The following is a 27,032-nucleotide window of genomic DNA, read 5'->3' as shown; positions in this document are numbered from 1 at the left end:
AAGTCAAATCAGTTATAAACTATTCATATAGACACTGAGTTCTTAGTAATATTACAGTTTCAAAAACATTTTTATTGTACTTTTCCATTCTCTTCAGTTGAAAGGCTGTGCTTTTTGCTAATATTGGGCATGACTGACAGTGTCATGACAGGTAATGGCAAAATCAAAACCAAAGAATAACACAGATAAAAGAATTAAAACTTTTTTACAAGTCAAATTATAATTCTTTCTAAATAAGCATTGTCCTTTGTATACAAAGTAGAAGCTACTGACTTCTACCGGGAGTAAACAGAGGTTGCTTTCTTGTTTTCCTTATATTCAATACCACAAAACAGTAGCACATTGGCTAAGGTAAAATGTGAGGAACACTGGGATCATCCTTGAGAATTTTGCCTAAGCAGCAGAGGGCATCAACTGACTAAAGAAATGAGATGCAATGTGCTTTACAAATGATTTTTAAGAAGTTAACTGGCAATTACAAGTTTATAACTTACCCTTTTTGAATCTGTAAAGGTTGAAGATCTCCAACTGGTAATCCATCTGAAGTAAAGAATTTCAGCAATTCCTTAGCATCCAATAAGGTGACTGAATCCCGTGGACCCTCTTTGTGGCCCAGCAACTGTTCAGATGAACGAGGTAATGAACCAGTTCTGAGAAATAGTGTTATGTAGATTAATTAAAAATGGATTAGAATTCACCGTAGTCAGGAAAAGGTGATGTGAGCAGAAACGAGAACAACAGACAAAGAAAACTACAGAATTATTATTTAGGAAAGAAAATAATGTAAAATCTTTGTGAATCATTTAGTATACAAGTATATTTTTAAAAACCCGTAGGTCACGGTGAAACTTGCAGTTACCACAGCAATAATGTTACTACTTAACTAATATAAACATAATTCTATTCTTTATAAGTGATGGCATGATTATTTAGGAGTGTGAAGTTATCAATTCTATAAAACTTAAATCTAAACTGTTTTGTACGTTCGGAAACCCCATAATCTCGTAAATTTTGACAGTAGGGACTAAATGTTCCAATTTTCTATGAATTTGAAAGATTACCTGAGGCACAACCATGAAATGAGACAGTAATCAGAAATCTCCCCAAGGTTTCTCTTAGCCATGATTATAACATTATGAATAAGCACTGAATCATTATTACAGTTGAAATATATACAAGAGTTTATACTTCTCAAACTACTTTACATACAATATGTTCTTAATCCTCACAAATTTCCTTAACAAAGACAGAATAGTTCTTCTCTCAAAATGAAGTTACCACCTGAAAATAAGTACTTTCTAAAGTGAAAGTCAGCATACCAAGCCCAGAAAACAATCATTATTACTAATTTTCAGATAAAGATACTAACACACATTGGTTTGCATTACAAGCCATAAGCCCAGGGTGACACAGCCATTTAAAATGACAGTCAGGGGGCGCCTGGGTGGCTCAGTCGGTTAAGCGTCCGACTTCGGCTCAGGTCATGATCTCGCGGTCCGTGAGTTCGAGCCCCGCGTCGGGCTCTGTGCTGACTGCTCAGAGCCTGGAGCCTGTTTCAGATTCTGTGTCTCCCTCTCTCTCTGCCCCTCCCCCGTTCATGCTCTGTCTCTCTCTGTCTCAAAAATAAATAAACGTTAAAAAAAATTAAAAACAAAATAAAATAAAATAAAATAAAATGACAGTCAGAACTAGAGTGACTCTGAATTAGGTACTATTTCTACTCTATCACTCTGAGAAGGACCCAAAAACTCACAGAAGTTTAAAAACTAGAAAAAGGAAAATACTGTAGTTTCAGAGAATGCTAACGGTTTTATCAAGCACTATCACAGATCATGCTACTGCTCTGTCACCAAAGTGCAAATCTTTCAATACCTGCACAGAAAATTAATTTCCTGACTTCATAGTAATTCATCTATTCCCTGATTATTTTATTACTCCAATCCAGCATTTTTAGTGGCGATTATATGATTAAAATGTTGACATTATGGTTTTAGACTCCTATTTCTATACATTAAAGATCAATAATCTACCAACAGTGCCCCTCTCCCCCTCCTATCCCCTTTATTTTTAAATTGAAAATATAAATCTAATAAAAAGAGTGGAACAAGAAAATACACAAATATTTTCTCTAAACTTCATTCCCTAGGAGGGCAGGAGCTACGTTATGAGCTTAATTTAATTTCTACATAGCTATTCTCTAACAGTGACTCACAAAGGTTTCTTAATGAATATAACTCCCAGTCATCTTACAGGCTAGATGCAATGAGGATGTGTATAATTTGCATTTACATAGAACCCTGGACACAAGGATATCAAAGCAAAATTTTAAATTTTTTTTAAGTTTTTTTTTGAGAGATAGAGCATGCGTGCATATGCACGCATGCACACACACACACACACACACACACACACATACATGAGCAAGGAAGGGGCAGAGAGAGAGAGGGAGAGAGAGAGAATCACAAGCAGGCTCCATGCTGTCAGCACAGAGCCCTATGGGGAGCTCAGTACCCTGGACCACGAGGTCATGACCTGAGCCAAAATCAGGAGCCAAATTCTCAACCAAATGAACCGTTCAGGTGCCTCCCAAAGCAATTTAAAAGTCCAGTTTATGATAAATTACACCACCAAGATATAGCTAAAATATATACAGGATAGGACTTAGGTTAAAATAACTAAATAAATAAATTAAATAATAGCACTTTATTTTGTTCAGTGTTTTCAAGGTTACAAAGTATTTTTTCATACATTATCTCATTAAACACTGACAACTTTGAAGCAGAACTGGGATTGTTATTCTTATCTTAAAGATGAGGCAGCAAAGTCACACAACAGGTGAGTTTGTCCAAAGCCAAATTCTTATGACTTCTGAATTTCACTACGGGATATTCCTTAATGATCCAGTTAAGCCTGTTTTAACAAAATACAAATCTGAATATCTGCAACATAACTTTTGTTCCTAATCAAGAATTCGATGATATCTCCCCATATGGTGATACACTCATAAGTATTTGAGCAATGACTTTGTAAATATCATCGTGAGATACTAAAAAGAGTTCACTGATGATAATGTATAGACTCATCATCACTGCTTGTAATTTAGTATACAGGTATGCCTTGAGTAGGAGAAAGGAGGTGAGGGCAGTGAAAGGAGACAGATACACCAATGCAGAATGAGGTATAAAAAGTACAATAAAACAAGTTTCATGAAGGAAGTAGTGATACAGTCCTTGGGTGCTTAATGAAGAAAGAGAACACTGAGTTGCAACATTTATGAACGACTTAAGAGAAAGGTGGTATTTGATCTAGATCTTGAATGACAAACAAGCTTCTAGTTCAAGATGATGGTGCATTAAACATACATGTTAACCTCCCCACTCAAAACAAATGGAAATCACAATGATGAAGTGCCAGTCACTAAATTCATAAGAAGGTTAAGAAACGAAAGGTGAAAAAATGGTGGGCCAAACAAAGGAATAAACTAGAGCAAGCATGTAAATGAGAGCTAGAGAGAAGTCTACAAAAAAACGTAGAATCTGTCTTCCTCCCATCCCACAAAGCCATGGTGAGACTACACTTGGGCTGAGTGGCAACGGGCAGAAATCAGGCAATGTATTTTAAGAACCCTACTAGAACAGTTGTTCAAGTATCACCCTCTCACACCTCCCTTTACCCTTGCAATTTTATCTCCAAGTGAAAAACAGAGAAACTGTTCTCTTCGAAGATCCAGAACTGTGTCTGTCCCAGTCTCAGTGTCAATGCCCCTAGAATAAAGCCCTGTTATTGCAGTGTTGAGTGAAGGACCAAGGCTGCCTCCCTTTTGGAACCCCCACAGGTGCCCTACAGTGAAGTCTACCAGGGATGCTCCACCCTGCATTTCCCCACTCCCAACATTCAGGTGACAGCAGGCAGGCAACAGGTCTACACTTAGAGAAAATAAACACCAACTACCTATATAAAGCAGCTTGGTACTCAATTTCAAGCTAGAAACAATCAAGGACCACCAGACAGGCACTGGAGGAAAGATACACATAAGAGAAAAACACCAGAGGAACAAACAGAACAGATCCAAAGGATAATGAGATATCCAAGGAACAGACATAACAAGTTAAAAGAAGATTCCAATTAACATCCTGTTAGTATCTCCTGAATTCTCATTATTAATAAAAGAAGAGGTTGCTAATGAAAAAAATGGGAGCTGAGAACAAAAAAGAATTATTAGGAATTTAAAACAGGGCTATCAAAAAAAACAACAACAACAACAACAAAAAAGATGAAAGCAAAGGTCAAGAAAGTATCCCAGATGTAAGAGTTCTGATAATACTGATCCCATCTTTGGCTCCATCTAGTTCATGCGACGACTTCTCTCGTGTTTCAAGCCTCTCAGAGGTTAACTTATGCCCTGACCAGAATGTGGAAAGGCTTGTTCTGATCTTCCCTAAAGTTGTTCAGACAGCTAGTAGAGATAGCAGAGTTTCTTCCCCTCTCTCGACCTCTGGCACACAGATGGCTCCATGAGGTCTGCTAAATGTTAAACACTTTGACCTCTTACAATGACCTCTGCCTATCCCCTCACTCTACAAAATCTGTGGATTAAGGTCCAGACTTTGTGGAGAATAGCTAAGCACTGGATTGTCATCAGCCTGAAACCCTGTCAGTGAGTTACGCTGAACAAAACTGTGTAGAAGGTATGGAGTGGCTTGCTTTGTTTTTCCATCTCAAAGTGCCTTCTCAGTTTAGGCGATACTTTACTGTCTCTAGTCTACTTTCTAACACCCATATGGTCTGGGAAGGCATCCACTAAAATGTTAACTATGATTATGTACATCCAGAAGGTACAAGTAGAAGGTCAGGAAGAACAGTTACTTTCTCAACATTCTACTCTGTAAACACTCTACCTACTGCTTACAGGATGCATAGATTTCCTTCTTTTTTTTTTTTAATTTTTTAAACATTTTTATTCACTTTTTGAGAGACAGAGAGAGACAGAGGGTGTGAGCAGGGGAGAGAGGCAGAGAGAGAGAGAGACACAGAATCCAAAGCAGGCTCTAGGCTCTGAGCTGTCAGCACAGAACCTGACACAGGGCTTGAGCCCACAAACTGTGACATCATGACCTGAGTTGGTCAGATGTTTAACCGACTGAGCCACCCAGGCACCCCTGCATATATTTCCTTTTAATAAAACTAGAAACTACCTGTATTTCATAAACACTAAACTTAAGGATTAAGAAAAAAAATGTTATTTAAAAATACTGAGCTATTTAAATATTACCTCATTTTTTGTTTAGCTTTTTCAAAACTTTCCAAATTTTGAAGAACATGCCTTTCTGGCCATTCCAGGGGATTGGTTTCCATTAGACTTGAAGAACCAGGTTCCACTGAACTGATGTCTAAAGCAAAAGAAACATACATAAGTACTGAAAGTGATTAACATATTAAATTTTGTTATATAAAAATGCATACATGTAGATCCATCCATCCATCCATGTGCATGTGTACATGTATATATATAAAGCCATGTTGGATTAATTGTATAGTACTTATCTCAGGCATTCATTAAGGATATCTCTGATGGCCCAAGCAAAATGCCATTGAAAAGTTTTTGGGGGGCACCTGGGTGGCTCAGTCAGTTAAACGTACTACTTCAGCTCAGGTCATGATCTTACAGTTCATGAGTTCAAGCCCCGCATCCAGTTCTGTGCTGACAGCTCAGAGCCTGGAGCCTGTTTGCATTCTGTGTCTCCCTCTCTCTGTGCCTCCCCCCCCCCCCCACTCACTTCCTGTTTGTCTCTCAAAAAGAAAATAAACATTAAAAAAAAAGTTTTTTGGAAATGAAAAAAAAAAAAAAAAAACACTGTTAAGCTTTGCCTACTTTATTGTTTCCTCATAAGAAAAGTTATGCACTAGGGGGACCTGCGTGGCTCAGTCGGTTGACATCGACTCTTGGTTTCATCTCAGGTCATGATCTCACACATCCCTAGGTTTGACGTCAGGCTCTGCAATAGCACTGCAAAGCCTACTTGGGATTCTCTGTCTCCCTCTCACTGTGTCCTTTCCCCACTCATCCATGTCTCTGTCTCTTCCAAAATAAATAAACTTAAAAAAGAAAGAAAGAAAAAAGTTATGCCCTAGAATTCAGAAAACGAATTAGCACTATGAGGACTCCTGTGAATAAAAGCGTAACTTTGTTATTTTTTTGTGAAACTAAATGAAAAGGAGGCAACTGTATGGAGAATATACTGGATATACTATGTGATTTTCATTCCAGGAACAGGAATTAATAGCATTATTTGGAAAATTTCATATCTTGAAAAGAGATTATTTCATTCTCAAAAGTATAATATAGTAAATAACATATGATGTTCTCAGATAAAGGTTACCTTAGAAAGAACTCTCACTTATCCATTAATGTAAGATGCCTTAACATATACATCTTCAAGTAAATCGCTAACATTAAGTGTTATTTCACCGCTAGTAAAATATTTTATGTAAGAGTGTGCTTATCTTTCTAGTTACTATGTTACAATGAACCAACACAGAGATTGCTAAAACATCACAATTCTCATCAAAAACCTAAAGAGACAGCTTCCATTCAAATGATAAATTATTAGTACATCCAAACTATTTAACACTGGAAAAATTACTAACTGTACTACTTTTGGGATTCCAAAACTATCTTATTTTTAACATTTTTTTTGAACTATTACACACTGTTCTAATAAATTAACTGAAAATTAATGGACATCAGTTGTTTGACTAACCATCAGCTCTGACAAAAATACCCATTTTATACTTTGGGGGTCTTACAAAATGATGATTTAGTAAAGGAGTTTTTACATATGAGAAAGAAAAAAAATAAACATAAATGAAAATAGAAGTCAATTACATGCTCTTTTCCCTTTATTTATTAAGCTATTTAACCTTGAACATTTTAAAATATCTTTAATTACTACAGTGGATGGTTCCCAGCAAACACCATCCAAAAATACCACTTCTCATTTCTTAAGGGTACTGAAATATTTTATACAGCAATAGCTTTATAATGAAATAATCTACTTTTTAATGTTGACATGGCTTTCCACTAAAAGTATAAAGAAAATATCATTAGCAGATCTGAACATTTACACGCTGAGTTCACAAAAGAATACAAGAATGTTAAATAAAAGTAAACATTATTGTTCCTAAATATTACAATATAATTAATTGTTCACTCCAGCTACACAATTTACATAAATATAAATGACAGAGGCTAAACAAACATTCAGATGCACTTTTGGGGAATAATCTAATTGAATTCTTGCAGTAAAATAACACACAATATTTTATCTTTGTGGCAGTCAGGACACCAGGACATGCTGAAAACCAAAAAGCACAAAAAGGGCCTCCAAGAAACCAAGAACATTGCTTCTTTAAAAAAAAGTGTTTTACTTTACAGGAGAAACAAAGAAATAAAAGTGATTCTATAGGGAAATAGGGATTCAAAACCTTCCCTACGCAAATCACAGCAAACAAAAAGGAAGTAATACTGCAGATGAAAATATGTGGATAGTAATATAGGCCATTATAACCTGACATACATAAATATGAATAAATCACAAAGAAAAGGTTACATTGTAATTGGCATATTCTGTTTAATAAAGCAAGAATTATAAACACGTACTAGGAGATTCTTATTAAAATATTTGAAATAATAAAACTGTGATCTTATAAAATTACCTAGAAAACCCATTTATACAGTGTGTTTATGTCCCCAGTGGTCTGAGGTGAAGGAGACAGTTACTGCATTTTGGAGTTCAGATATCACATTTGGCACTGTAAGTTTTTAGCAACTCTGTGGCAATGATTATATAAAATGGTTAGATCAAGACATTTTCTCCATGCTGATTTTTATTTGTTATATATGCTAGAGATTTTATAAAAAAAAAAAAAAAAGAAAAAGAAAGCAGATCAATAACTCTAACGATTGTCAATAATTCCTAATGAGCGTGGTTGTTAAACAATGGGTCACAATATGAAACATGATTGACCTTATTGCTTCTTTTGCTGTATAATTCACATATAGATGTATTTACTGAAACAAAAGCTACTAAGAATGTTAAAAATCAAAACTTCATTCTTAGAGGAGTCATGTTCAAATATATAACCTGTCAAATTTCAGTTCGGGCTCCAAAAAAAAAAAAAAAAAAAAAAAAAAAAACTTCAAGGTTTCTTTCATTTGTTCAACATTATTTGGGGAGAAATGAATTCCTATGTGCCAGGTACTGTACTAAGCTCTAGGGTATTGGAGACAGTAAGCAGGCACACTCCTTATTCTCAAAGAACATATGGTTCAGAATAAAGACACACAATTAATAAAAAATTACATACATAGTATATAATTTAAAATGTAAAAAATAATTCAAAGAAAGATACAGAAAATGAGTACAAGAGGAATCAACTTAAAGTGAGGAAGGTCTGGGAAAACCTTTCAGGAAGTTAACATTTAAGTCAAAGTCTGAAGAATGACTGTCAATTCATCAGGAAAAGACTGGGAGAAAAGTATTCCAGAAAGAGGATACTGCATGTATATAGTTCCTGAGATGGAAAGGGATGTGATGTGCTCAAGGAACGGAAAGACTCTCTGTGGTACTAAGGAAACAGAAATGTGACACAGGAGGAAGCTAGAATTCTAGAAGCTAGTATGAGGGCAGACATCATGTAGGGCTTTTGTAAGCCATGTTAAGGATGACACATTCTATGTATAATGGAAAGTAATGGCAAAGGTTTGAGCAAAGGAGTGATACAATCTGATTTACATTTTAAGATGAGCACCCCATAACTCAGTGTGTTAATAGTGTCCTAGAACTTGACTTTGTATGGGTAACTAGAAGATACATATCCTTACTTACAAAAAAACAATTATTTCAGCCCTTCCTACCTTCCAACTGTTATCTTCTGTACAAATCCTCTGATTAGGCCAACTTCTCTCTTGGTCTCAGTTTGCCCTTTCTTACCTCCATGACTCTGGGTATATTACTTCTTCTCCCTGGAAAATCCTATCTTCTCCGCTCTCTCTAGAACCCATGAATCACTCAAGACCTACATCAGAGTCCCTTGGCTCCTAACAAAGTGTTCTGTGACTATCCTACCCTTGTTATATTCCTTTCCTCTAAACTCACATTCATTAACTTAAAAACTAATATATGGCACTTCATACCAGGCAACTTTCTTTTTTTTTTTTTGTCTATTTTTTTATTTTTTTCAATATATGAAATTTATTGTCAAACTGGTTTCCATACAACACCCAGTGCTCATCCCAAAAAGTGCCCTTCTCAATACCCATCACCCACCCTTCCCTCCCTCCCACCCCCCATCAACCCTCAGTTTGTTCTCAGTTTTTAAGAGTCTCTTATGCTTTGGCTCTCTCCCACTCTAACCTCTTTTTTTTTTTTTTTTCCCCTTCCCCTCCCCCATGGGTTTCTGTTAAGTTTCTCAGGATCCACAAAAGAGTGAAAATATATGCATACCAGGCAACTTTCTAAGCAATTTATAAATAATTCATTTAATCCTCATAACAACCTTTGTCATTTCCGATTTAAATATTAAAAATAACTTGAAGCTCAGAGAGGTTAGAAAACTTGCCCAAAGTCATATAGCAAGTAAGCTGCAGAGCGGCTTCCACCTTGTTAGTCTGGTTCCAGAGCCCATGTTGCAACCAAGAAGCTTTGTCTCTTTATTGAACATATCCCCCATTTACAAGGAACCTTACACTGTCTCCAACATCTTTGACATTACTCTGCATTGCTATTGAACTTTGTTACTGATACGTAATGATGATGATAATGATAATACAAATAACAGCTCACAGGTTTTTGGCATCCATTGTGTTGCTTATGCATCAACTCGTCTACTCCTCGCAATAACCCTAGTAAGTGGGTGATATTAATCCCATTTAAAACATGAGGAAACAGAAGCATGAGGAGGCAGAAAAACTGCCCAAAGACATTCAGCTAACAAGCGACAAAACTCAGATTTGAGCCCTGGCACTCTAGCTCCAGGGCCTGGGCTCTTGAAATGTCACAGCATGCTGTATTTGCATTTTGCTTTCAAAGCAGATCATAAGCCATAAAGTTTTTGTGTACCTTTATGGTGTCAAAAACAGAAAACTCATTCAACAAACATTACTGTTAACTTGATTCTTTGGTCATTTTCTTATTAACCTATGTAATAAAAAAGGATTCTCATGGAATAAAAACAAAAAATTATCCTGGACTTTTAAAATGCTAGGCAATCACCAAATGCTTTCTTGTTAGATCCTGTAAAGCTTCACTCCATTCAAATTCATCACAAGAATAGGAACCAGGAAAATAGGAAAAAAATGCAAATGAATACAGAAATGGTATCCTGCTCCTTCAGTGAAGGCTGGTGACTGTTCCTGCTACAATGAATGGCAAATGTGGAGCATCTTACTGTATATAGTTTTAACTATAGTAAATTTACTGCGTAGGTCCTACTATTCTTATCTTATAAAAACGTAACTTAATAGAAATCCACCCTTTCTAGTAGCTTTGTAAAAGCAGTAAGAGGAACCACCTTAAAATGCTTCTCCCTCTGCTCAAAAACCTCCTTAAAGAAAGGAGTGATTGGGATGCCTGGGTGGCTCAGTCAGTTAAGCATCTGACTCTTAACTCAGCTCAGGTCATGATCTCACCATTTGTGAGATCAAGCCCCGTGTCGGGCTCTGTGCTGACGGCATGGAGCCTGCTTGGGATTTTCTCTCTCTCCCTCTCTCTCTGCTCCTCCCCTGCTCGCCACACACACACATGCATGAGCTCTTTCTCTCTCAAACAAACTTAGAGAAAAAAAAAAGAGTGATCAGAAACTTTTTAATATTCAAATGATGAGAAATAGTTCATCATATATACACACCATACTTGACTATGCAAATATATATCACTAATTAAATTTATAAGATACGTCTTGATTTGACCAACATTTTATTAGTTTTAATGATAAATCACTATAATAAATGCCAAACATACAAAAAGAACCAATATTTAAACCAACAAAAAACTTACCATTTGACATATCGGAGGTTTTAATTTTGTCTGTCTTTATTGAAATTGTTTTAGGAAGAAAAGCATCAAAATGATCTACAAAGTGTTCCCTTGTGAGTACTAACAGATTTTTGAGTTCATCAACAGAAACTACTTCAGGCTGCTTTGCCAACTTTCTCCTTTCTGTAAGACAACAAAACAATATAATTAACCATATGCCTATTATTTTAAAGCCTCTCTAGAAGTACATCCACTACTCTTTCATGGGAAATGTTTTCAAAAGTAAAACAGTTGACTTTCTCCAGCAAATCAACATGCCTATTTTCCTTTTAATCCCATTTGTAGGTAATGACAGAATTTCCAGTTATGTGAGATAAACAAAACTAGAATAATCTGTTAATGCCAACAAGTGATAAATGGTAAATATATAGTTTACAAGTTTTCAGAATATATTGCAGACCATTAAGGACGTTGGTGTTTATGTGAAAATAAAACCTGTAAGACTCTCAGTTACATGTGGTCACTTGATCAATTCCATCTATTTCTTCTCCTTCCTAAAACCTAAATCTACAACAAAGGAATAAAAAAAAGGACAACAAAAGCAGAAACAATTAATAATGACAGTTTTTGACATTTTAGAAGAAGAGACGATGGTGGAACAGTAACTGAGTTGGTACAGGACAGGAAGGGTCCACTGGGTGCCTGCAAAAGCACTACTATGTGGTATGAGAAGATGACGGTGAGATCCAGGTTAAACTAGGACTGGACGCATGGATGTTTAGAAAAGGAGGAGACAACTAAATAAAGGTCTTCACCCCACCCTCCGCCCCTCACAGCCAGGAGGCTGTTCTCATTTTGGGGGGAGGAAGCTGAAAAAGAGTCCCAGCCTACTGGTGTCATCAGGCACACCGAAAGGTAGCACTGAAGCTGGGGCTAAAACTGGGGGATTAAATAGAGGTCTATATACTGAAAGGTCCAACTCCAAGTGCTGTAGCCAGAAAGCTAGGAGGTATAAATGCTTCCCAAGAAAGATGAAAGGATTCTGCTTTTGAAAAACTGAACGCCCCCAGAGAAAAGAGCTTGGTCCTGATATTGAGGCAGAGGTAGGGACAGGAGCTCACAAGCAAAATGGTGACTTGTCACTCCACCACTCTACAGTACAGCTTGCCAGACAGTATATTAGACTAAAGTCCACAAAGCTTCCCATTTAAAACAGGACAGACAGAAACGAGTAACTAGACATTTAAGAAAAGGTGTTGAGGAGAGCGGGGACTCTGCATTTCCACGGTCTTATGTTTACACATGTAAGACTTTAATTCAGTAACACCTGTAGCTCCCTTCTCCCAGCTGTCACTCTTGGAGCTAGTCTGGAGAAGAAACAAGGCATTCGCTGATCAGATCCTTCTCCCCAACCTTCCTCTGAGCTGGCAGGTTCTCAGAATTTATGCTCTCTGCAATGTGATAAGGGCCCTGCCCCAACAGGGCCTAGCTTTTCAGTTGCCTAGCTCTTCATTCAAGAGGGGGAAATTCAATTCTGGGTTATGTATCAGAAAATTCACCTGGCCATAGATCTAAAAAGTCATATCCTTCAATCAAGCTTTTACCTGTTATTTATTTCCATCTGTGTGTTTTTACGTTTATTTCTCAACTGGGTGGGTAAGGAGGTTTATTTACTGCAACCCTCAAAATAGGAAAAAATCTAAGATGAAAAGAAAGACTAAAGCAAGCAAAGAGGAAAAAAGAGCCCAGCAGGAAAAAACAAACAAAAAACAAAAAACAAAAAAACATTGCAGAAAACAAAAGAAAGCTTGCTATCATTAATATTCTCATAGAAATAACCAATGCTTTGATAAAGGAACAATTGAACAAGAAAAAGACTTTTTAAAATTAAGTACATGAGAACTCAAATTTTAAACATACCATAAAAGGGCTTAAAATAAAATGCCAGATATTGTCCAGAAACTAGAACAAAAAACAATATGGAAATAGGAAAGAAAATTGGGTATTCTGTCCAGAAAAACCAATATATAATTAATAAAAGTTCTAGAAAGAGAAAAAAAGAGAAAGGGAAAGAAATTCTTAAAGAGATCAAAATTTTCAGATGTAAGAATGTGAATCTTATATTGAAATGGCTCATTGAATGGACAGCTTAAAAAACTGGGGGCAGAGGGAGAGGACAGCAAATACATACACACTATGATTCAGAGTAAAGCTTCTGGAGATAAAGATTCCAGAACGGAGTAAAATCATATAAACCAAAAATAAAGCACTACAAAGGATAAAAATAGGCATTAGATTTCTCAGTAGGAACACGACCATGTAGAAGACAATAAAGTAACATCATCAAAATTCCGAAGGTAGATAGTTTTCAACCTAGAAGTATTTATGACTTGTCAATCAAGTAAAGATATTTTCAGGTAAGCAAGAACTCAAAAAAAATTATGACCCATGAACTTTTATTCAAGTAGTTACTAAAAGATAGTCACCAACCAAACAAGGGAATAATCCAAGAAGGAAGACAAGGAGTCTGGAAAAAAGGAGACTCCAAAAGAAGAAAAGAAGAAAAGAGAAGTGTCTCAGAAGTCAAGAGGTCTAAGAAGCAACCTGAACACAACAGAGAAAAATAGTAAACACTCTGGAAAAAAAAATGAAGAGAAATAAAAAGGAACTGTGTTTGAACATATAATGAACTTATTAAGTAGGTAGAAAAATGTTGGAGCCTCTGGAAAAGTAACAATATTTTGCCTGTACAAAAGAATGGGCAAATAAAAATGATCATCCACATCATAAGAAAAACAAAGATTATACAAGAGAGGTAATTATCATCATATATTGCAAGACTCGGTGGTAAACTTATTTATATAGTGATAATAATGTTAAAACTAAACACTGACCAAAATTCATGACTTCACTGTAAAGGGTGGAAAGAGAAAGCAAAGGTGATATGAGAAAGCTAAGTCTTTATCTTCTGTGTTAGATGCCAAGATAATGTCTGAAACTGGCAAATCAAAAAATAGCATACGCACATTACTTAAAAAACTAGAGGAAATGTTAGGAAAACCAGTTGGCAGAGTTGAGGGTAGCTGTCTACAGACAAAGACTGAAAGATGGGGAGGAAAAGGGAGAGTATTGCTGGTTTCTACATGAAGTTTTCAATACCATTTGCATTTTAAACGATACCCATGTATTACTTTTGTCAAAACATTACATTTTTTTAAGGTTTATTTCTTTTGAGAGAGAGAGAGGGTGAGTGGGGAAAGGGCGCAGAAAGAGGGAGAGAGAGAATCTCAAGCAGACTCCGTGCTATCAATTCAAAGCCCAATGAAGGGCTCGGTCTCCTGAACCATGAGATCATGACCTGAGCCAAAATAAGAGTTGGACACTGGCTGAGCCACCCAGGCGCACCCAAAATATTACATTTTTAAAACACTTCTGAACTAATAGCATTTTCTTCTATAATAGTAAATTGTAAATTCATAGAATTCAACTCAACATTTATGGAGTTTGTTGTCTACAAAGCACTGTGCTGTGCTCTTGGACACAGAGGATTAAAGTCCAGAACATTATCACATGAGGTCGACACATAAATAATGTAAGAGAGTAGGCTAAGAAGAAAGTAGCCGGTCTAGAGATTCTACTTGAGAACATCAGCTTTACAACAATGTCTCTGCAAAATCCCACCCTACCAACGTGGATATTGCTAGGATCATTCCAGTTGTTATCCAAGGTGGTTCCTGCACTCAAGAACATTAGTAATGGTAAAGTAAGATTATAAAATATGCTGCTGTTATTACAACTTCTTAGTGAGAAATAAAAAGCTTCATTTCTTTTTTGCACAATCTGCTGGGAGTCATTCTAAAATTAAAAGTTATCAGTGGTTTGTTTTCACAGGAAAGATGCACAATAGGTAATATGCTCAGAATTTAGCTCTACATTTTTATTGACATTAAAAATAAACTTAAATCATGAACCTGACCCATGCTTATTAAAACAGTCAATTACATTACAACGTTGGGCTATCTTGAGAGCAGGGTAGAACTCCTTCTGGCCTTGAGGACTGAGAAATAGAAAGAGGGAACAGATGAAGTTTAACAGGATTATGAGCAGCATAATTTACCTATACAAAAAATCTCTGCATAAATGAGTTTGCACACAAGTGTCAAAAGTTTAGGGACAAAAATATTGGACTGAAGCCTAAAAATGAATCAGCAAAAGAATGCTATTCATAAAAAAAGATAGCAATAACTTAGTATTTACTAAAGAAAAAATATAGACCAGAATATTCAAAAGTACCAGAGACTGAGTGTTAATCAGCTTTCTACTAGGTTCTATAAATTTAAAAAAGTGGGAAACTCAAAGTAATGGCCGCAGTACTGGAGCAAAATGACAAGACTGTTGCTGTTTTGGCATTTGTCTTGTATCATACTGAACAATCTTATTTAAAAATTGTCCATGGGGCGCCTGGGTGGCTTGGTCGGTTAAGCGCCCGACTTCGGCTCAGGTCATGATCTCACAGTCCGTGAGTTCGAGCCCCGCGTCGGGCTCTGTGCTGACAGCTCAGAGCCTGGAGCCTGTTTCGGATTCTGTGTCTCCCTCTCTCTCTGCCCCTCCTCTGTTCATGCTCTGCCTCTCTCTGTCTCAAAAATAAATAAACGTTAAAAAAAAAAATTTAAAAAAAATAAATAAATAAAAATAAATAAAAATTGTCCAGCATTCCTAAATTGTTTCTTTAAAAATCAGTGAAATAAGATATTTAATACTTCCCAATGCAAGAAGCTAAAAGTTACAAAAAATCAAGTAAACATGAATTATAAAATTGTAAGTATTCTAATAGTATTAAGTATAATTTTAAAAATAAATAAAATTACTGAAGTAATTATTAAAAAACTAAACCAAAACAGAAATTTTATTTGACTTTTGTGTTATTGTAAAAAACAAAGTGTCTCAATTAATGCATGTGTATTTTTGTGTAAACTCTTCCAGTTACTCTCTCTGATTCAGTACTAGTCAGAGAACCACTGGGGATATTATAAGTCTACTCTATGTCTTGTTGATAATTTTGAAAAAATCTTCCAGAACAACTTTTTGTTTTTCAGCAAAGGCTATAATCTTTGTATTGATACTGAATTGTTGATTTTTTCCCAAAGAAAGCTGCTCCTATTACGTTAGTTTTCACCATGTGTAAATTAATTAACTATACTACTTTTGATACTTTTATATTTATATTTCACTTCTTTGAAAGTCACTGAAATACACTCAGACATTTTACATTAGAAACTTTGTTTTGCTGTCATTTTCTTGTCTTTAGAGATACAGGAGTTCTGAAAAGATGCATCTTTACCCCAAATTTTTAAACCAGTATTGACTCTGGGTACAGGAGAGATTGGTTCAGCAAGTATTTCCATCATAAATTAACTGGATCATTAATATTCATCGATTTCATGCTTTGGATTGCAAATTGGTCATTTCCTGGATATGCTCTGAGCTGGTTTCTCAAGCAGCTACTAGCTATATGGCTTCCTTCAGCTTCAGGCTCCCCACCATCCTTGCACTTCACCCAAAGCTGTGGCATCTTTACAGCTATGGCTGGCACAGCTCAGCTGCCCGTGGCCCTTCTACATTTTCAGCATTTATTCCGTACTTCTGTCTGCTCTTCCCCCAACCCCCACCCAGAGCTTCCAATCATACCTGCAGGCAGCAGTCTAGGTATAGCTTTTAGTATTTCCCTTCTGGCCCAAACAGGGGGGTTAACTCTTCCTACCCAAAGGAGAAATGCATCAGCTTCAGAGAGCTGCCTATTCCACTCTGGCAATCTTTCTGGTTGAAAGAGTAAGGAAGAGATGCAACGATGGAGAGGGGAGATATGGAGGGAACAGAATTTTAAAGAGCTGCAGAAGGCCCATGGTAAGAAAGTAGGGCCTGAAGAGGGAATTAGCAGGGGCAGAACAAAGTTAAGAAGTGAGTAATACTGTAGGCTGATGTTTGAAATAGGGGTTTTCCAGCCACAACAATACGATTCCAGTATTTTTTTTCCCTTGGTTGTAACATGTACTACTTTTTATTGAAACTGATTTGCCTTTCTAACTGTATTTTCCTTGAGCTAATATCATCTATACAATTAAAAAAATAAATCAGTGGTTGGAGTTTAAGACTACCGAATTACCCTGATTTGTCCAACTGAAAAAGTAGGTAACTCTTACAGAATAATTGAGACGAAGTATTCTAAAATTATTTTTCATTGAATAAAACAGCCTACTGAATTCAAGATGTTTTTTAAATGCTTTTAAAGAAAAGAATGGTGGGGTGCCTGGGTGGCTCAGTTGGTTGAGCGGCCGACTTTGGCTCAGGTAATGATCTCACGGTCCGTGAGCTCAAGCCCCGCGTTGGGCTCTGTGCTAACAGCTCAGAGCCTGGAGCCTGTTTCGGATTCTGTGTCTCCCTCTCTCTGACCCTCCCCCGTTCATGCTCTGTCTCTCTCTGTCTCAAAAATAAATAAACGTTAAAAAAAAAATTAAAAAAAAAAAAAAGAAAAGAATGGATACTTTTTATTTTATACTATATCCACTTAATTCTAATATCACATTTTTTCTATATGCAACTAATGAGGCCTCACAATTTGAGTCAATTTCTTAAAAATTCTTCATCAATTAGTTTAAAATAAGCTCATATTAGGTACTAATGAGTAAGACTGATAGATGACTAATGAATGTTAACACTGATATTAAGTTAACATTTAGTAATAGAAGTAAAATCTTAAACTATGACCATTGGAAAAAGTGTTACTTTCCTGAATAAGAAAAATCCATAAAGCTAACTTCACTCAGTATATGAAATGAATTTTTTTTTTAATTTTTTTTTTAATGTTTATTTATTTTTGACAGAGAGAGAGACAGAGCATGAGCAGGGGAGGGGCAGAGAGAGGGAGACACAGAATCGAAAGCAGGCTCCAGGCTCTGAGATGCCAGCACAGAGCCCGATGCGGGGCTCGAACTCACAGACCGTGAGATCATGACCTGAGCCGAAGTCGGATGCTCAACCAACTGAGCTACCCAGGTGCCCCAAAATGAATTTTTATTAACAGTCATGGTTAAAGTCTTAATGGTTAAAGAATCAATGCTCAAGGTAACAGTAATTTCTCTGTAGTTGCATTTCTTTCTATTTGCAGTCTCTATCCTCCTGTTACAACCAAAAATATATAACAAGAAATTTTATAAAAAGGTCTAGAGACAAAAGTTAAAGTTAGGTAAGATGGCAGAGCAGCATGGAAGTTCTGTTTCTCTCGTCCTGAAATGCAGCCAAATCATCACGAAACCATTTTGCACACCTAGAAAATTGATCTGAGGATTAACACAACAATCTGCATTAACTTGAGCCACAGAACTCGGCAGGAATTTACCCAAAACAAAGAACAGGAAGAAATGACAGCCAGGGACTTAATTAACACAGATATAAGAAAGATGTCTGAACCTGAATTTAGAATCACGATAATAAGAATACCAGCTGGGGTTGAAAAAGCATAGAATCATATGTCCCTTTCTGGACATAAAAGAAGTAAAATCTAGTCAGGACAAAATTTAAAATGTGATACTGAGGTGCAATCTTGAATGGTTGCCACGGCAGCAAGGATGGATGAAGCAGAGCAGCAAATCAGCGATAGAGACGACAAACTTATGGAGAACAGTGAAACAGAAAAAAACAGGGAAATTAAGGCAACAGAGCACAATATGAGAATTAGACAACTCAGTGACTCATTAAAAAGTAATAACATCTGAAACATAGAGGTCCTGGAGGGATGAAGAGAGAGAAAAAGGGGTAGAAGGTTTATGTGGGCAAATCATAGCAGAAAAGTTTCCTAACACGGAGAAAGACACAGACATCAAAATCAACAAAAAACGACCATCAGCAAGGGATATCAGTCAAATTCACAAAATACACAGACAAGCAAAGAATTATGAGAGTAGCAAGGGAAAAAAGTCCTTAACCTGTAAGGTAAGACAGATCAGGTTCACAACAGACCTATCCACAGAAACTTGGCAGGCCAGAAAGGAGTGGCAGAATATATTCAACATGCTAAACCAGAAAAATATGCAGGCAAGAATTCTTTATCTAGCAAGGCTGTCGTTCAAAATAGGAGAGATAAAGAGTTTCCCAGACAAACAAAAACTAAAGGAGTTGGTAACCAGTAAACCAGACCTGCAAGAAATTTTAACGGGGACTCTCTGAGGGAAAAGACGAAAGAAAACAAAAAAGACCAAAAGCAACAATGACTAGAAAGTACCAGAAAACACCACCAGAAACTCCTAACTCTATAGGAGTGCCTAACCCAATGGCAAGAAGTTCAAATCTTTCAGTACTCACTCTAAATGTCAATGGACTAAAAACTCCAATCAAACACTTCAATCAAAAGATACAGGGTAACAGAATTGATAAGAAAACAAGATCCATCTATATGCTGTTTACAAGAGACCCATTTTAGATCTAACGACGCCTTCAGAATGAAAATAAGAGGATGAAGAGCCATCTATCATGCTACTGGTTGCCAAAAGAAAGCTGGAGTAACCATACTTATACCAGACAACCTAGATTTTAAAATAAAGACTGTAACAAGAGATGAAGAAGGGCATTATATCATAATTAAGGGGTCTATCCACCAAGAAGATCTAACAATTGTAAACATTTATGTTCCCAATGTGGAACACCCAAATATATAAATCAATTAATCAGAAACATAAAGAAACTCATTGACAAGAATATCATAATAGTAGGGGACTTCGACACCCCACTTATAACAATGGACAGATCATCTAAGCAGAAAATCAATAAGGAAACAATGGCTTTGAATGACACACTGGACCAGATGGACTTAACAGATATATTCAGAATATTTCATTCTAAAGCAGCAGAATACACATTCTTTTCCAGTGCACATGGAATATTCTCCAGAATAGATCACATACCAGGACACAAATCAGCCCTCAGCAAGTACAAAAAGATCAAGATCATAGCATGCATATTTACAGACCACAATGCTATGAAACTTGAAGTCAACCACAAGAAAAAATTTAGAAAGACAACAAATACTTGAAGAATAAAGAATATTGTACTAAAGAATGAAGAATGGGTTAACCAAGAAGTTAAAGAGGAAATTAAAAAGTACATGGAAGCCAATGAAAATGATAACACCACAGCCCAAAACCTCTGGGATGCAACAAAGGCATCAAAAGAGGGAAGTATATAATAATCCATGCCTTCCTAAAGAAGGAAAAAAGGTCTCAGATACACAACCTAAGCTTACACCTTAAAGGACTGGAAAAAGAACAGCAAATAAAACCCAAGCCAGCAGAAGGCAGGAAACAATAAAGATTAGAGCAGAAATCAATGCTATCAAAACCAAAAAAAACAGTACAACAGATCAATGAAACCAGAAGCTGATTCTTTGAAAGAATTAACAAAATTGATAAACCCCTAGCCAGTCTGATAAAAAAAAAAAAAAAAAAAAAAAAAAAAAAAAGGAAAATAAATAAATAAATAAATAAATAAATAAATATAAATCAAGAACAAAAGAGAAGAGACCACAACCAACACTGTGGAAATACAAACAATAATAAGAGAATATTATGAGCAATTATATGCCAATAAATTGGGCAATCTGGAAGAAATGGACAAATTCCTAGAAACATATAAACTACTAAAACTGAAACAGGAAGAAACAGAAAATTTGAACAGACCCATAACAAGTAAAGAAATTGAATTAGTAATAAAAAATCTCCCCAAAACAAGAATCCAATTAACACTCTGTTAATTTTCTGTTCCAAAAAATAGAAATGGAAGGAAAACCTCGAAAATCATTCTATGAGGCCAGCATTACCTTGATTGCAAAACCAGACAAAGACCCCATTAAAAAGGAGAACTACAGACCAATTTCCCTGATGAACATGGATGCAAAAATTCTCAACAAGATATTAGCCAACCAGATCCAATAATATATTAAAAGCATTATTCACCATTATACCTTGGATGCAGGGCTGGTTCAATATCCACAAGTCAATCAATGTGATACATCACATCAATAAAAGAAAGGACAAGAACCATATGATCCTCTCAATAGATGCAAAGAAAGCATTTGACAAAATACAACATCCTTTCTTGATAAAAGCCCTCAAGAAAGTAGGGATAGAAGGGTACCTCAAGATCATAAAAGCCATATACAAAAGACCCACTGCTAATATCATCCTCAATGGTGAACAACTGAGAGCTTTCCACCTAAGGTCAAGAACGTGACACAGATGTCCACTCTCGCCACCAATATTCAACATAGTATTGGAAGTCCTAGCCTCTGCAACCAGACAACATAAAGGAATAAAAGACATCTAAATTGGCCAGGAGGAGGTCAAACTTTTACTCTTCACAGATGACACGATACTCTATATGTAAAACCCAAAAGATTCCACCAAAAAACTGCTAGAACTGATCCATGAATTCAGCAAAGTTGCAGGATATAAAATCAACGCACAGAAATCAGTTGCATTTCTATACACCGATAATGAAACAACAGAAAGAGAAATCAAGGAATGGATCCCATTTACAATTGCACCAAACCATAAAAATACCTAGGAATAAACCTAACCAAAGAGGAGAAGAATCTATACACTGAAGACGATAGAAAGCTTAAGAAAGAAATTGAAGAAGACACACAAAAAAATGGAAAAATACTTCATGCTCACAGACTAGAAGAACAAATATTGTTAAAATGTCGATAGTACCCAAAGCAGTCTACATATTGAATGGAATCCCTATCAAAATAATACCGGCATTCTTCATAAGGCTAGAACAAACAATCCTAAAATTTGTATGGAACCAGAAAAGACCCTAAATAGCCAAAGCAATACTGCAAAAGAAAAGCAAAGCTGGAGGCAATCTCGGACTTCAAGATGTATTACAAAGCTGTAATCATCAAGACAGTATGGTACTGGCACAAAAATAGATACTTAGATCAATGAAACAGAATAGAGAATCCAGAAATGGACCCACAAACGTATGGCCAACTAATCTTTGACAAAGTAGGAAAGAATATCCAGTGTAATAAAGACAGTCTCTTCAGCAAATGATGTTGGGAAAACTGGATAGCGACAATGCAGAAGAATGAACCTGGACCACTTTCTTACACCATACACAAAAATAAACTCAAAATGGATGAAAAACCTAAATGTAAGACAGAAAGCCATCAAAATCCTGGAGGAGAAAGCAGGCAAAAACCTCTTTGACCTCGGCCACAGCAAGTTCTTACTCAACATGTCTCTGGAGGCAAGGAAAAGAAAAGCAAAAACAAACTACTGGGACCTAATTAAGATAGAAAGTTTCTGCACAGTGAAGGAAACAATTAGCAAAACTATAAGGCAACTGAAGGAACAGGAGAAGATATCTGCAAATGACATATCAGATAAAGGGTAGGTATCCAAAATCTATAAAGAACTTATCAAAATCAACACCCAAAAAACAAATAATCCAGTGAAGAAATAGGCAAAAGACATGAAGAGACACTTTTCAAAAGAAGACATCAAAATGGCTAATAGATACATGAAAAAATGCTCAGCATCACTCATCATCAGGGAAATACAAATCAAAACCACAATGATACCACCTCACACCTGTCAGAATGGCTAACATTAACAACTCAGGCAACAACAGACGTTGGCGAGGACGCAAAGAAAGAGGATCTCTTTTGCGTTGCTGGAGGGAATGCAAACTGGTGTAGCCACTCTGGAAAACAGTATGGAGGTTCCTCAAAAAATTAAAACTAAAACTATCCTATGACCCAGCAATTACATTATTGGGTATTTATCCAAAGGATACAGGTATGCTGTTTTGAAGGGATACATGCACCCCAATGTTTACAGCAGTGCTATTGACAATAGCCAAATTACGGAAAGAGCCCAAATGTCCATCGACAGCTGAATGGATAAAGATGTAGTGTGTGTGTGTGTGTGTGTGTGTGTGTGTGTGTGTGTGTGTGTATACATACAGTATTACTCGGCAATCAAAAAGAATGAAATCTTGCCATTTGCAACTATTTGGATGGAACTAGAGGCTATTATGCTCAGCGAAAGTAGTCAGAGAAAGACAAATATCATATAACTTCACTTACATGTGGTACTTAAGATACCATGCAGATGAATATAAGGGAAGGGAAGCAAAAATAATATAAAAACAGGGAGGGGGACAAAACATAACAGACTCTTAAATATAGAGAACAGAGGGTTGCTGGAGGGGTTGTGGGTGTGGGGATGGGCTAAATGGGCAAGGGGCATGAGGGAAGACACTTGTTGGGATGAGCACTGGGTGTTATATGTAGGGGACGAATCACCAGATTCTATTCCTGAAATCAGTATTGCACTATATGCTAACTAACTTGGATATAAAATAAAAATGAAGGTCTATAGCAATCAGGATAAAAGTTAGGTATCTTTTCCAATATATAGCTAAAGGGAATGAGATACCAAATTTTCCCAAAGAAATGTTTTTATGAATGTTAACAGAGATGTATGAATAAAACACAAAGATTCTAAGTCTGGTGGGAAAAAAGTTGCAGACCATTTCTACTCTGCATTACCCTACCAAGAGTAGTTCTACAAATGAGCATTATACCTAAAAGGCAAAGAATGTGAGAAAAAGTGTGAAGGGTGCCTGGGTGGCCCAGTCGGTTAAGTGTCCGACTCTTGGTTTTGGCTGAAGTCATGATCTCACGGCTTCATGGGTGCAAGCCCCGCATCAGGCTGTGTGCTGACAGTGCAGAGATGCTTGGGATTCTCTCTCTCCCTCCCTCCCGCAGTTGTGCTGTCTCTAACTCTCTCAAGATAAATAAATTAAATAAACTTTAAAAATGAAATTAAAAAAAAGTACAACAATAACAATGCATTATTTCTGAACAAGTAAACATTTAATGAAATGTACAAACCATTACTTACTCAGACATTCTTTCAAAGCCAAAGCCTGGACATTAGTTAACTGTTTCTCTCTCTGTATAAGTTGCTCTCCAGAAAAATGTGGAAGTGACAAGAAGTCAAAAGGAAAGCCTGAGAAATAAAAAAAAAGTCAGTATTAAAGATGTTCTATGACAATAATGAGTTCCCAGGAAAGTGTTATTACATAATTTTAAAAAACAAGTCAATTACTCATCTCTGTCTTGCTTATTTCAAAATAAATAATAATTAAGATGCAGAAATTAAGCATACTAAATTATTTTACATTTTAAACTCTAACCAACCTCTTAAATTGAGGGAATTTAGGTAGCAGAATAGAATTTCTTCCATCACATTTTCTTTTACAGGTCAGCTACTCAAGCCAGCCAGTCTCTAAAGATGCTCCCAACAAACTACTCCTGTTTACCTGCTGTGTAGTCTTTCCACAGTGAATCCAGGCTAACCCTATGAAATCAGTAAGATACTATGGTAAAAGGGACAGTGAATGACTTCTAGGCTAGGTCAAAAAACCCTGAGGCTTCTTAGAACAACTGCTCTAAGAAAAGTTGGCAACCATGTAGGAAATCAGACTACCCTGAGACTAAAGTGTCGTGAGGAAGCTCACTGGCTATGAGAAAAGGGCCTGTGAAGAGAACGTCATCCTAACCCATCTCATCTGCTCCGTCATCCTAATCCAGGAGCCAAACATGTGGCTGAAGAAGCTGTCTTATACAACAAGCTGCACAAAGTCTTCAAGTGGATAGAGTCTCAGCTCTAAGTGGGACTTCAAAATAGAACCATCGGCTGTGCCCAGTCAACCCACAGGACTACAAAACATAATAATAAATAGGCATTTTGAAGCTAAATTTGGAGTGGTTTGTCATACAGGGATGGAGAATCGAAATGTAGAAAATGAAAAGAAAAAAAAAAGATGGGCAATAAAACAGACTAAGACTCTTGAGAGGAAGTAAAAATGAAATATAAATTGTAGAAAAATAATATGTGTGTAAAGTGGAAAACACTGAAAATTTCCTATTTAGCACTTAAGTCTGACCTACTAAATTTTACTAGGTAGAATGAAAAGGGGCTTAATTTAGAGTACAGACTCTAAATTGTTCAAATATGCTATTGTATGTTTGAAATAAAAGGTAAATTGAGAGCGAAATGGAGTTTGGGGAAAATAAGTTCATTAAAAACCACATAAGATTTTTTTTTGTTTTAAAAAAAAATTTTTTTTCTAACGTTTATTTATTTTTGAGACAGAGAGAGACAGAGCATGAAAGGGGGGAGGGGCAGAGAGAGAGGGAGATACAGAACCTAAAGCAGGCTCCAGGCTCCAAGCCATCAGCCCAGAGCCCGACGCGGGGCTCGAACTCACGGACCGTGAGATCGTGACCTGAGCCGAAGTCGGACGCTTAACCGACTGAGCCACGCAGGCGCCCCCTAAAAACCACATAAGGTTTAACTACATATACAAACAAATATAAAACGTTTTCCACCTGAAATCAACACTTACTCAGTTTGGCTTCTTCTGTCTTTGCTTTCATCTTTCCATGAATGAAACGGAGTGCAAATGAGCCATTGATCTGGTTGGCTGAGTGAATCAAGGTGGCTTTACATTTTCTCTTGCCAGCACCTTGTAACAGGAGGTAATAGCTGGAGCACTCACCTTTCACTTCAACATCTGGAACTAAGCAAAAACAACTATCTTGTGAAGTATGTGAAAATTCAGCATGCAACACCACAGAAGCATACATTTGACCCATAGGGTATAATGACTTTCTAGGTTATTTGAAAACAAGCCGTTACGCAATACATTTCGGGTAGCACTTGTCCATTTAACTCAGAAAAATGAAAGCAGAGAATCGTAACAAAAAGGATGCAAAGCATAAACACTGTACTTTAAATTAAACTCTGTACTCATTCATTAGCTTTTGATATGGCCTACTAGAGTTCCATGGTGTGTTTCTTCTATGACCCCACTATAATGTATCAACTACTATTTCCAGCTTCTATTTCTTTAAAATGGAATAAACTGACCCCTGCGAGCACACACAATTCAGGTGGTGGGAGCAGAAGTGCACAGATACACTTCAGGGTAGCTTTTTGGTCCTTGCAGTGGGCATCCATAATGTATTTTACAGAGGGAATGGAGAGCATTCATTAATCTGGCCTGCCAGTTATGTGAAGGTCAGTTAAGACAGCTTCTTGTATATTTTAAAAACAAATCAAGTGAGGGTTATAGCGAAGGTCAAAGAAAAACTGCGAAGCCTTTGAGATTAAAAATAGAAGTAGAGTCCCTTTTTGTTGAAGATGGTGAATTAGAAATAAGCATTTATTTTCACCGTCTCCTGAAATTCCACAAAATGAGAATAAAGAGATTTTTTAAATAGCACAAATCTACAAGGACTAATATCTGATAGAAGAGACAACAACTGATTTTAAAAGCAGGAAGCAGATGAATAATTGGTAACAGACTACTGAGGAAGCTGAGAAAAGATAAACAGTGGAGAAAGCTTAGAAGCAACATAATTTATACCACAAACCCTGACAAGACTCTGGGATGATGGTCCCAGATGGCACTGGAAGCAACGTGAAGATGAAACAGGAAAACAGGTCGAAGTCTGTGAGAAGCAGTTTGGCATCCTGACCACTCTGTATTCTATTGAGGCACATGATTGTCCTGTCCCCAGCCCAGAAGTCTAGTGGTTTACTCCCTGGAGAAAGTAACACAAGCTGCCTCTGGCCTGAGAGCTACTGGACAGAGAGTATGGTTAGAGTTAATTATCAGTGCATTAAGTAAGTACTTGTATACTGAATATTGAGACCTTTTACCCTTCTCTATCTACCTGACTTCTAGAATTTTGGAAGCTAGATAACAGAATTGAGCTTTCTTTTGGAAATATGGTCAGTCCTAGAGGAAAGACTAAAGAATGCCAATGTTGGTGTCAGCTAGGTTCCCCGTTGAGATCACCCTAAAATGAAGATCACAGTCAACAAGCTACAGCCATGCATCCAAATTTTCCCATTAGTTTTC

General features: G+C 36.6%; 1 protein-coding gene across 3 annotated transcripts in view; it reads right to left on the bottom strand.

Annotated features, from left to right (window-relative positions):
• LOC102949163 (MDM2 binding protein) overlaps positions 1-27,032 on the bottom strand; it is a 91,441-nt gene that overhangs the window by 24,003 nt on the left and 40,406 nt on the right. For all 3 annotated transcript variants that reach the window (XM_042973539.1, XM_042973540.1, XM_007075591.3), the window contains exons 12-16: positions 25,512-25,685; positions 24,002-24,109; positions 11,058-11,219; positions 5,273-5,390; positions 495-650 (exon numbers count right to left, since the gene is read on the bottom strand). In XM_042973539.1, the coding sequence (XP_042829473.1) occupies positions 495-650; positions 5,273-5,390; positions 11,058-11,219; positions 24,002-24,109; positions 25,512-25,685 (718 nt within the window). The remainder of the gene's footprint in view (positions 1-494; positions 651-5,272; positions 5,391-11,057; positions 11,220-24,001; positions 24,110-25,511; positions 25,686-27,032) is intronic.

Source organism: Panthera tigris, chromosome F2 (assembly GCF_018350195.1).
Source record: "Panthera tigris isolate Pti1 chromosome F2, P.tigris_Pti1_mat1.1, whole genome shotgun sequence".
NCBI lineage: Eukaryota > Metazoa > Chordata > Mammalia > Carnivora > Felidae > Panthera > Panthera tigris.
The sequence above is the reverse complement of the archived record's forward strand: the minus strand, read 5'-3'. Positions and strand labels throughout refer to the sequence as shown.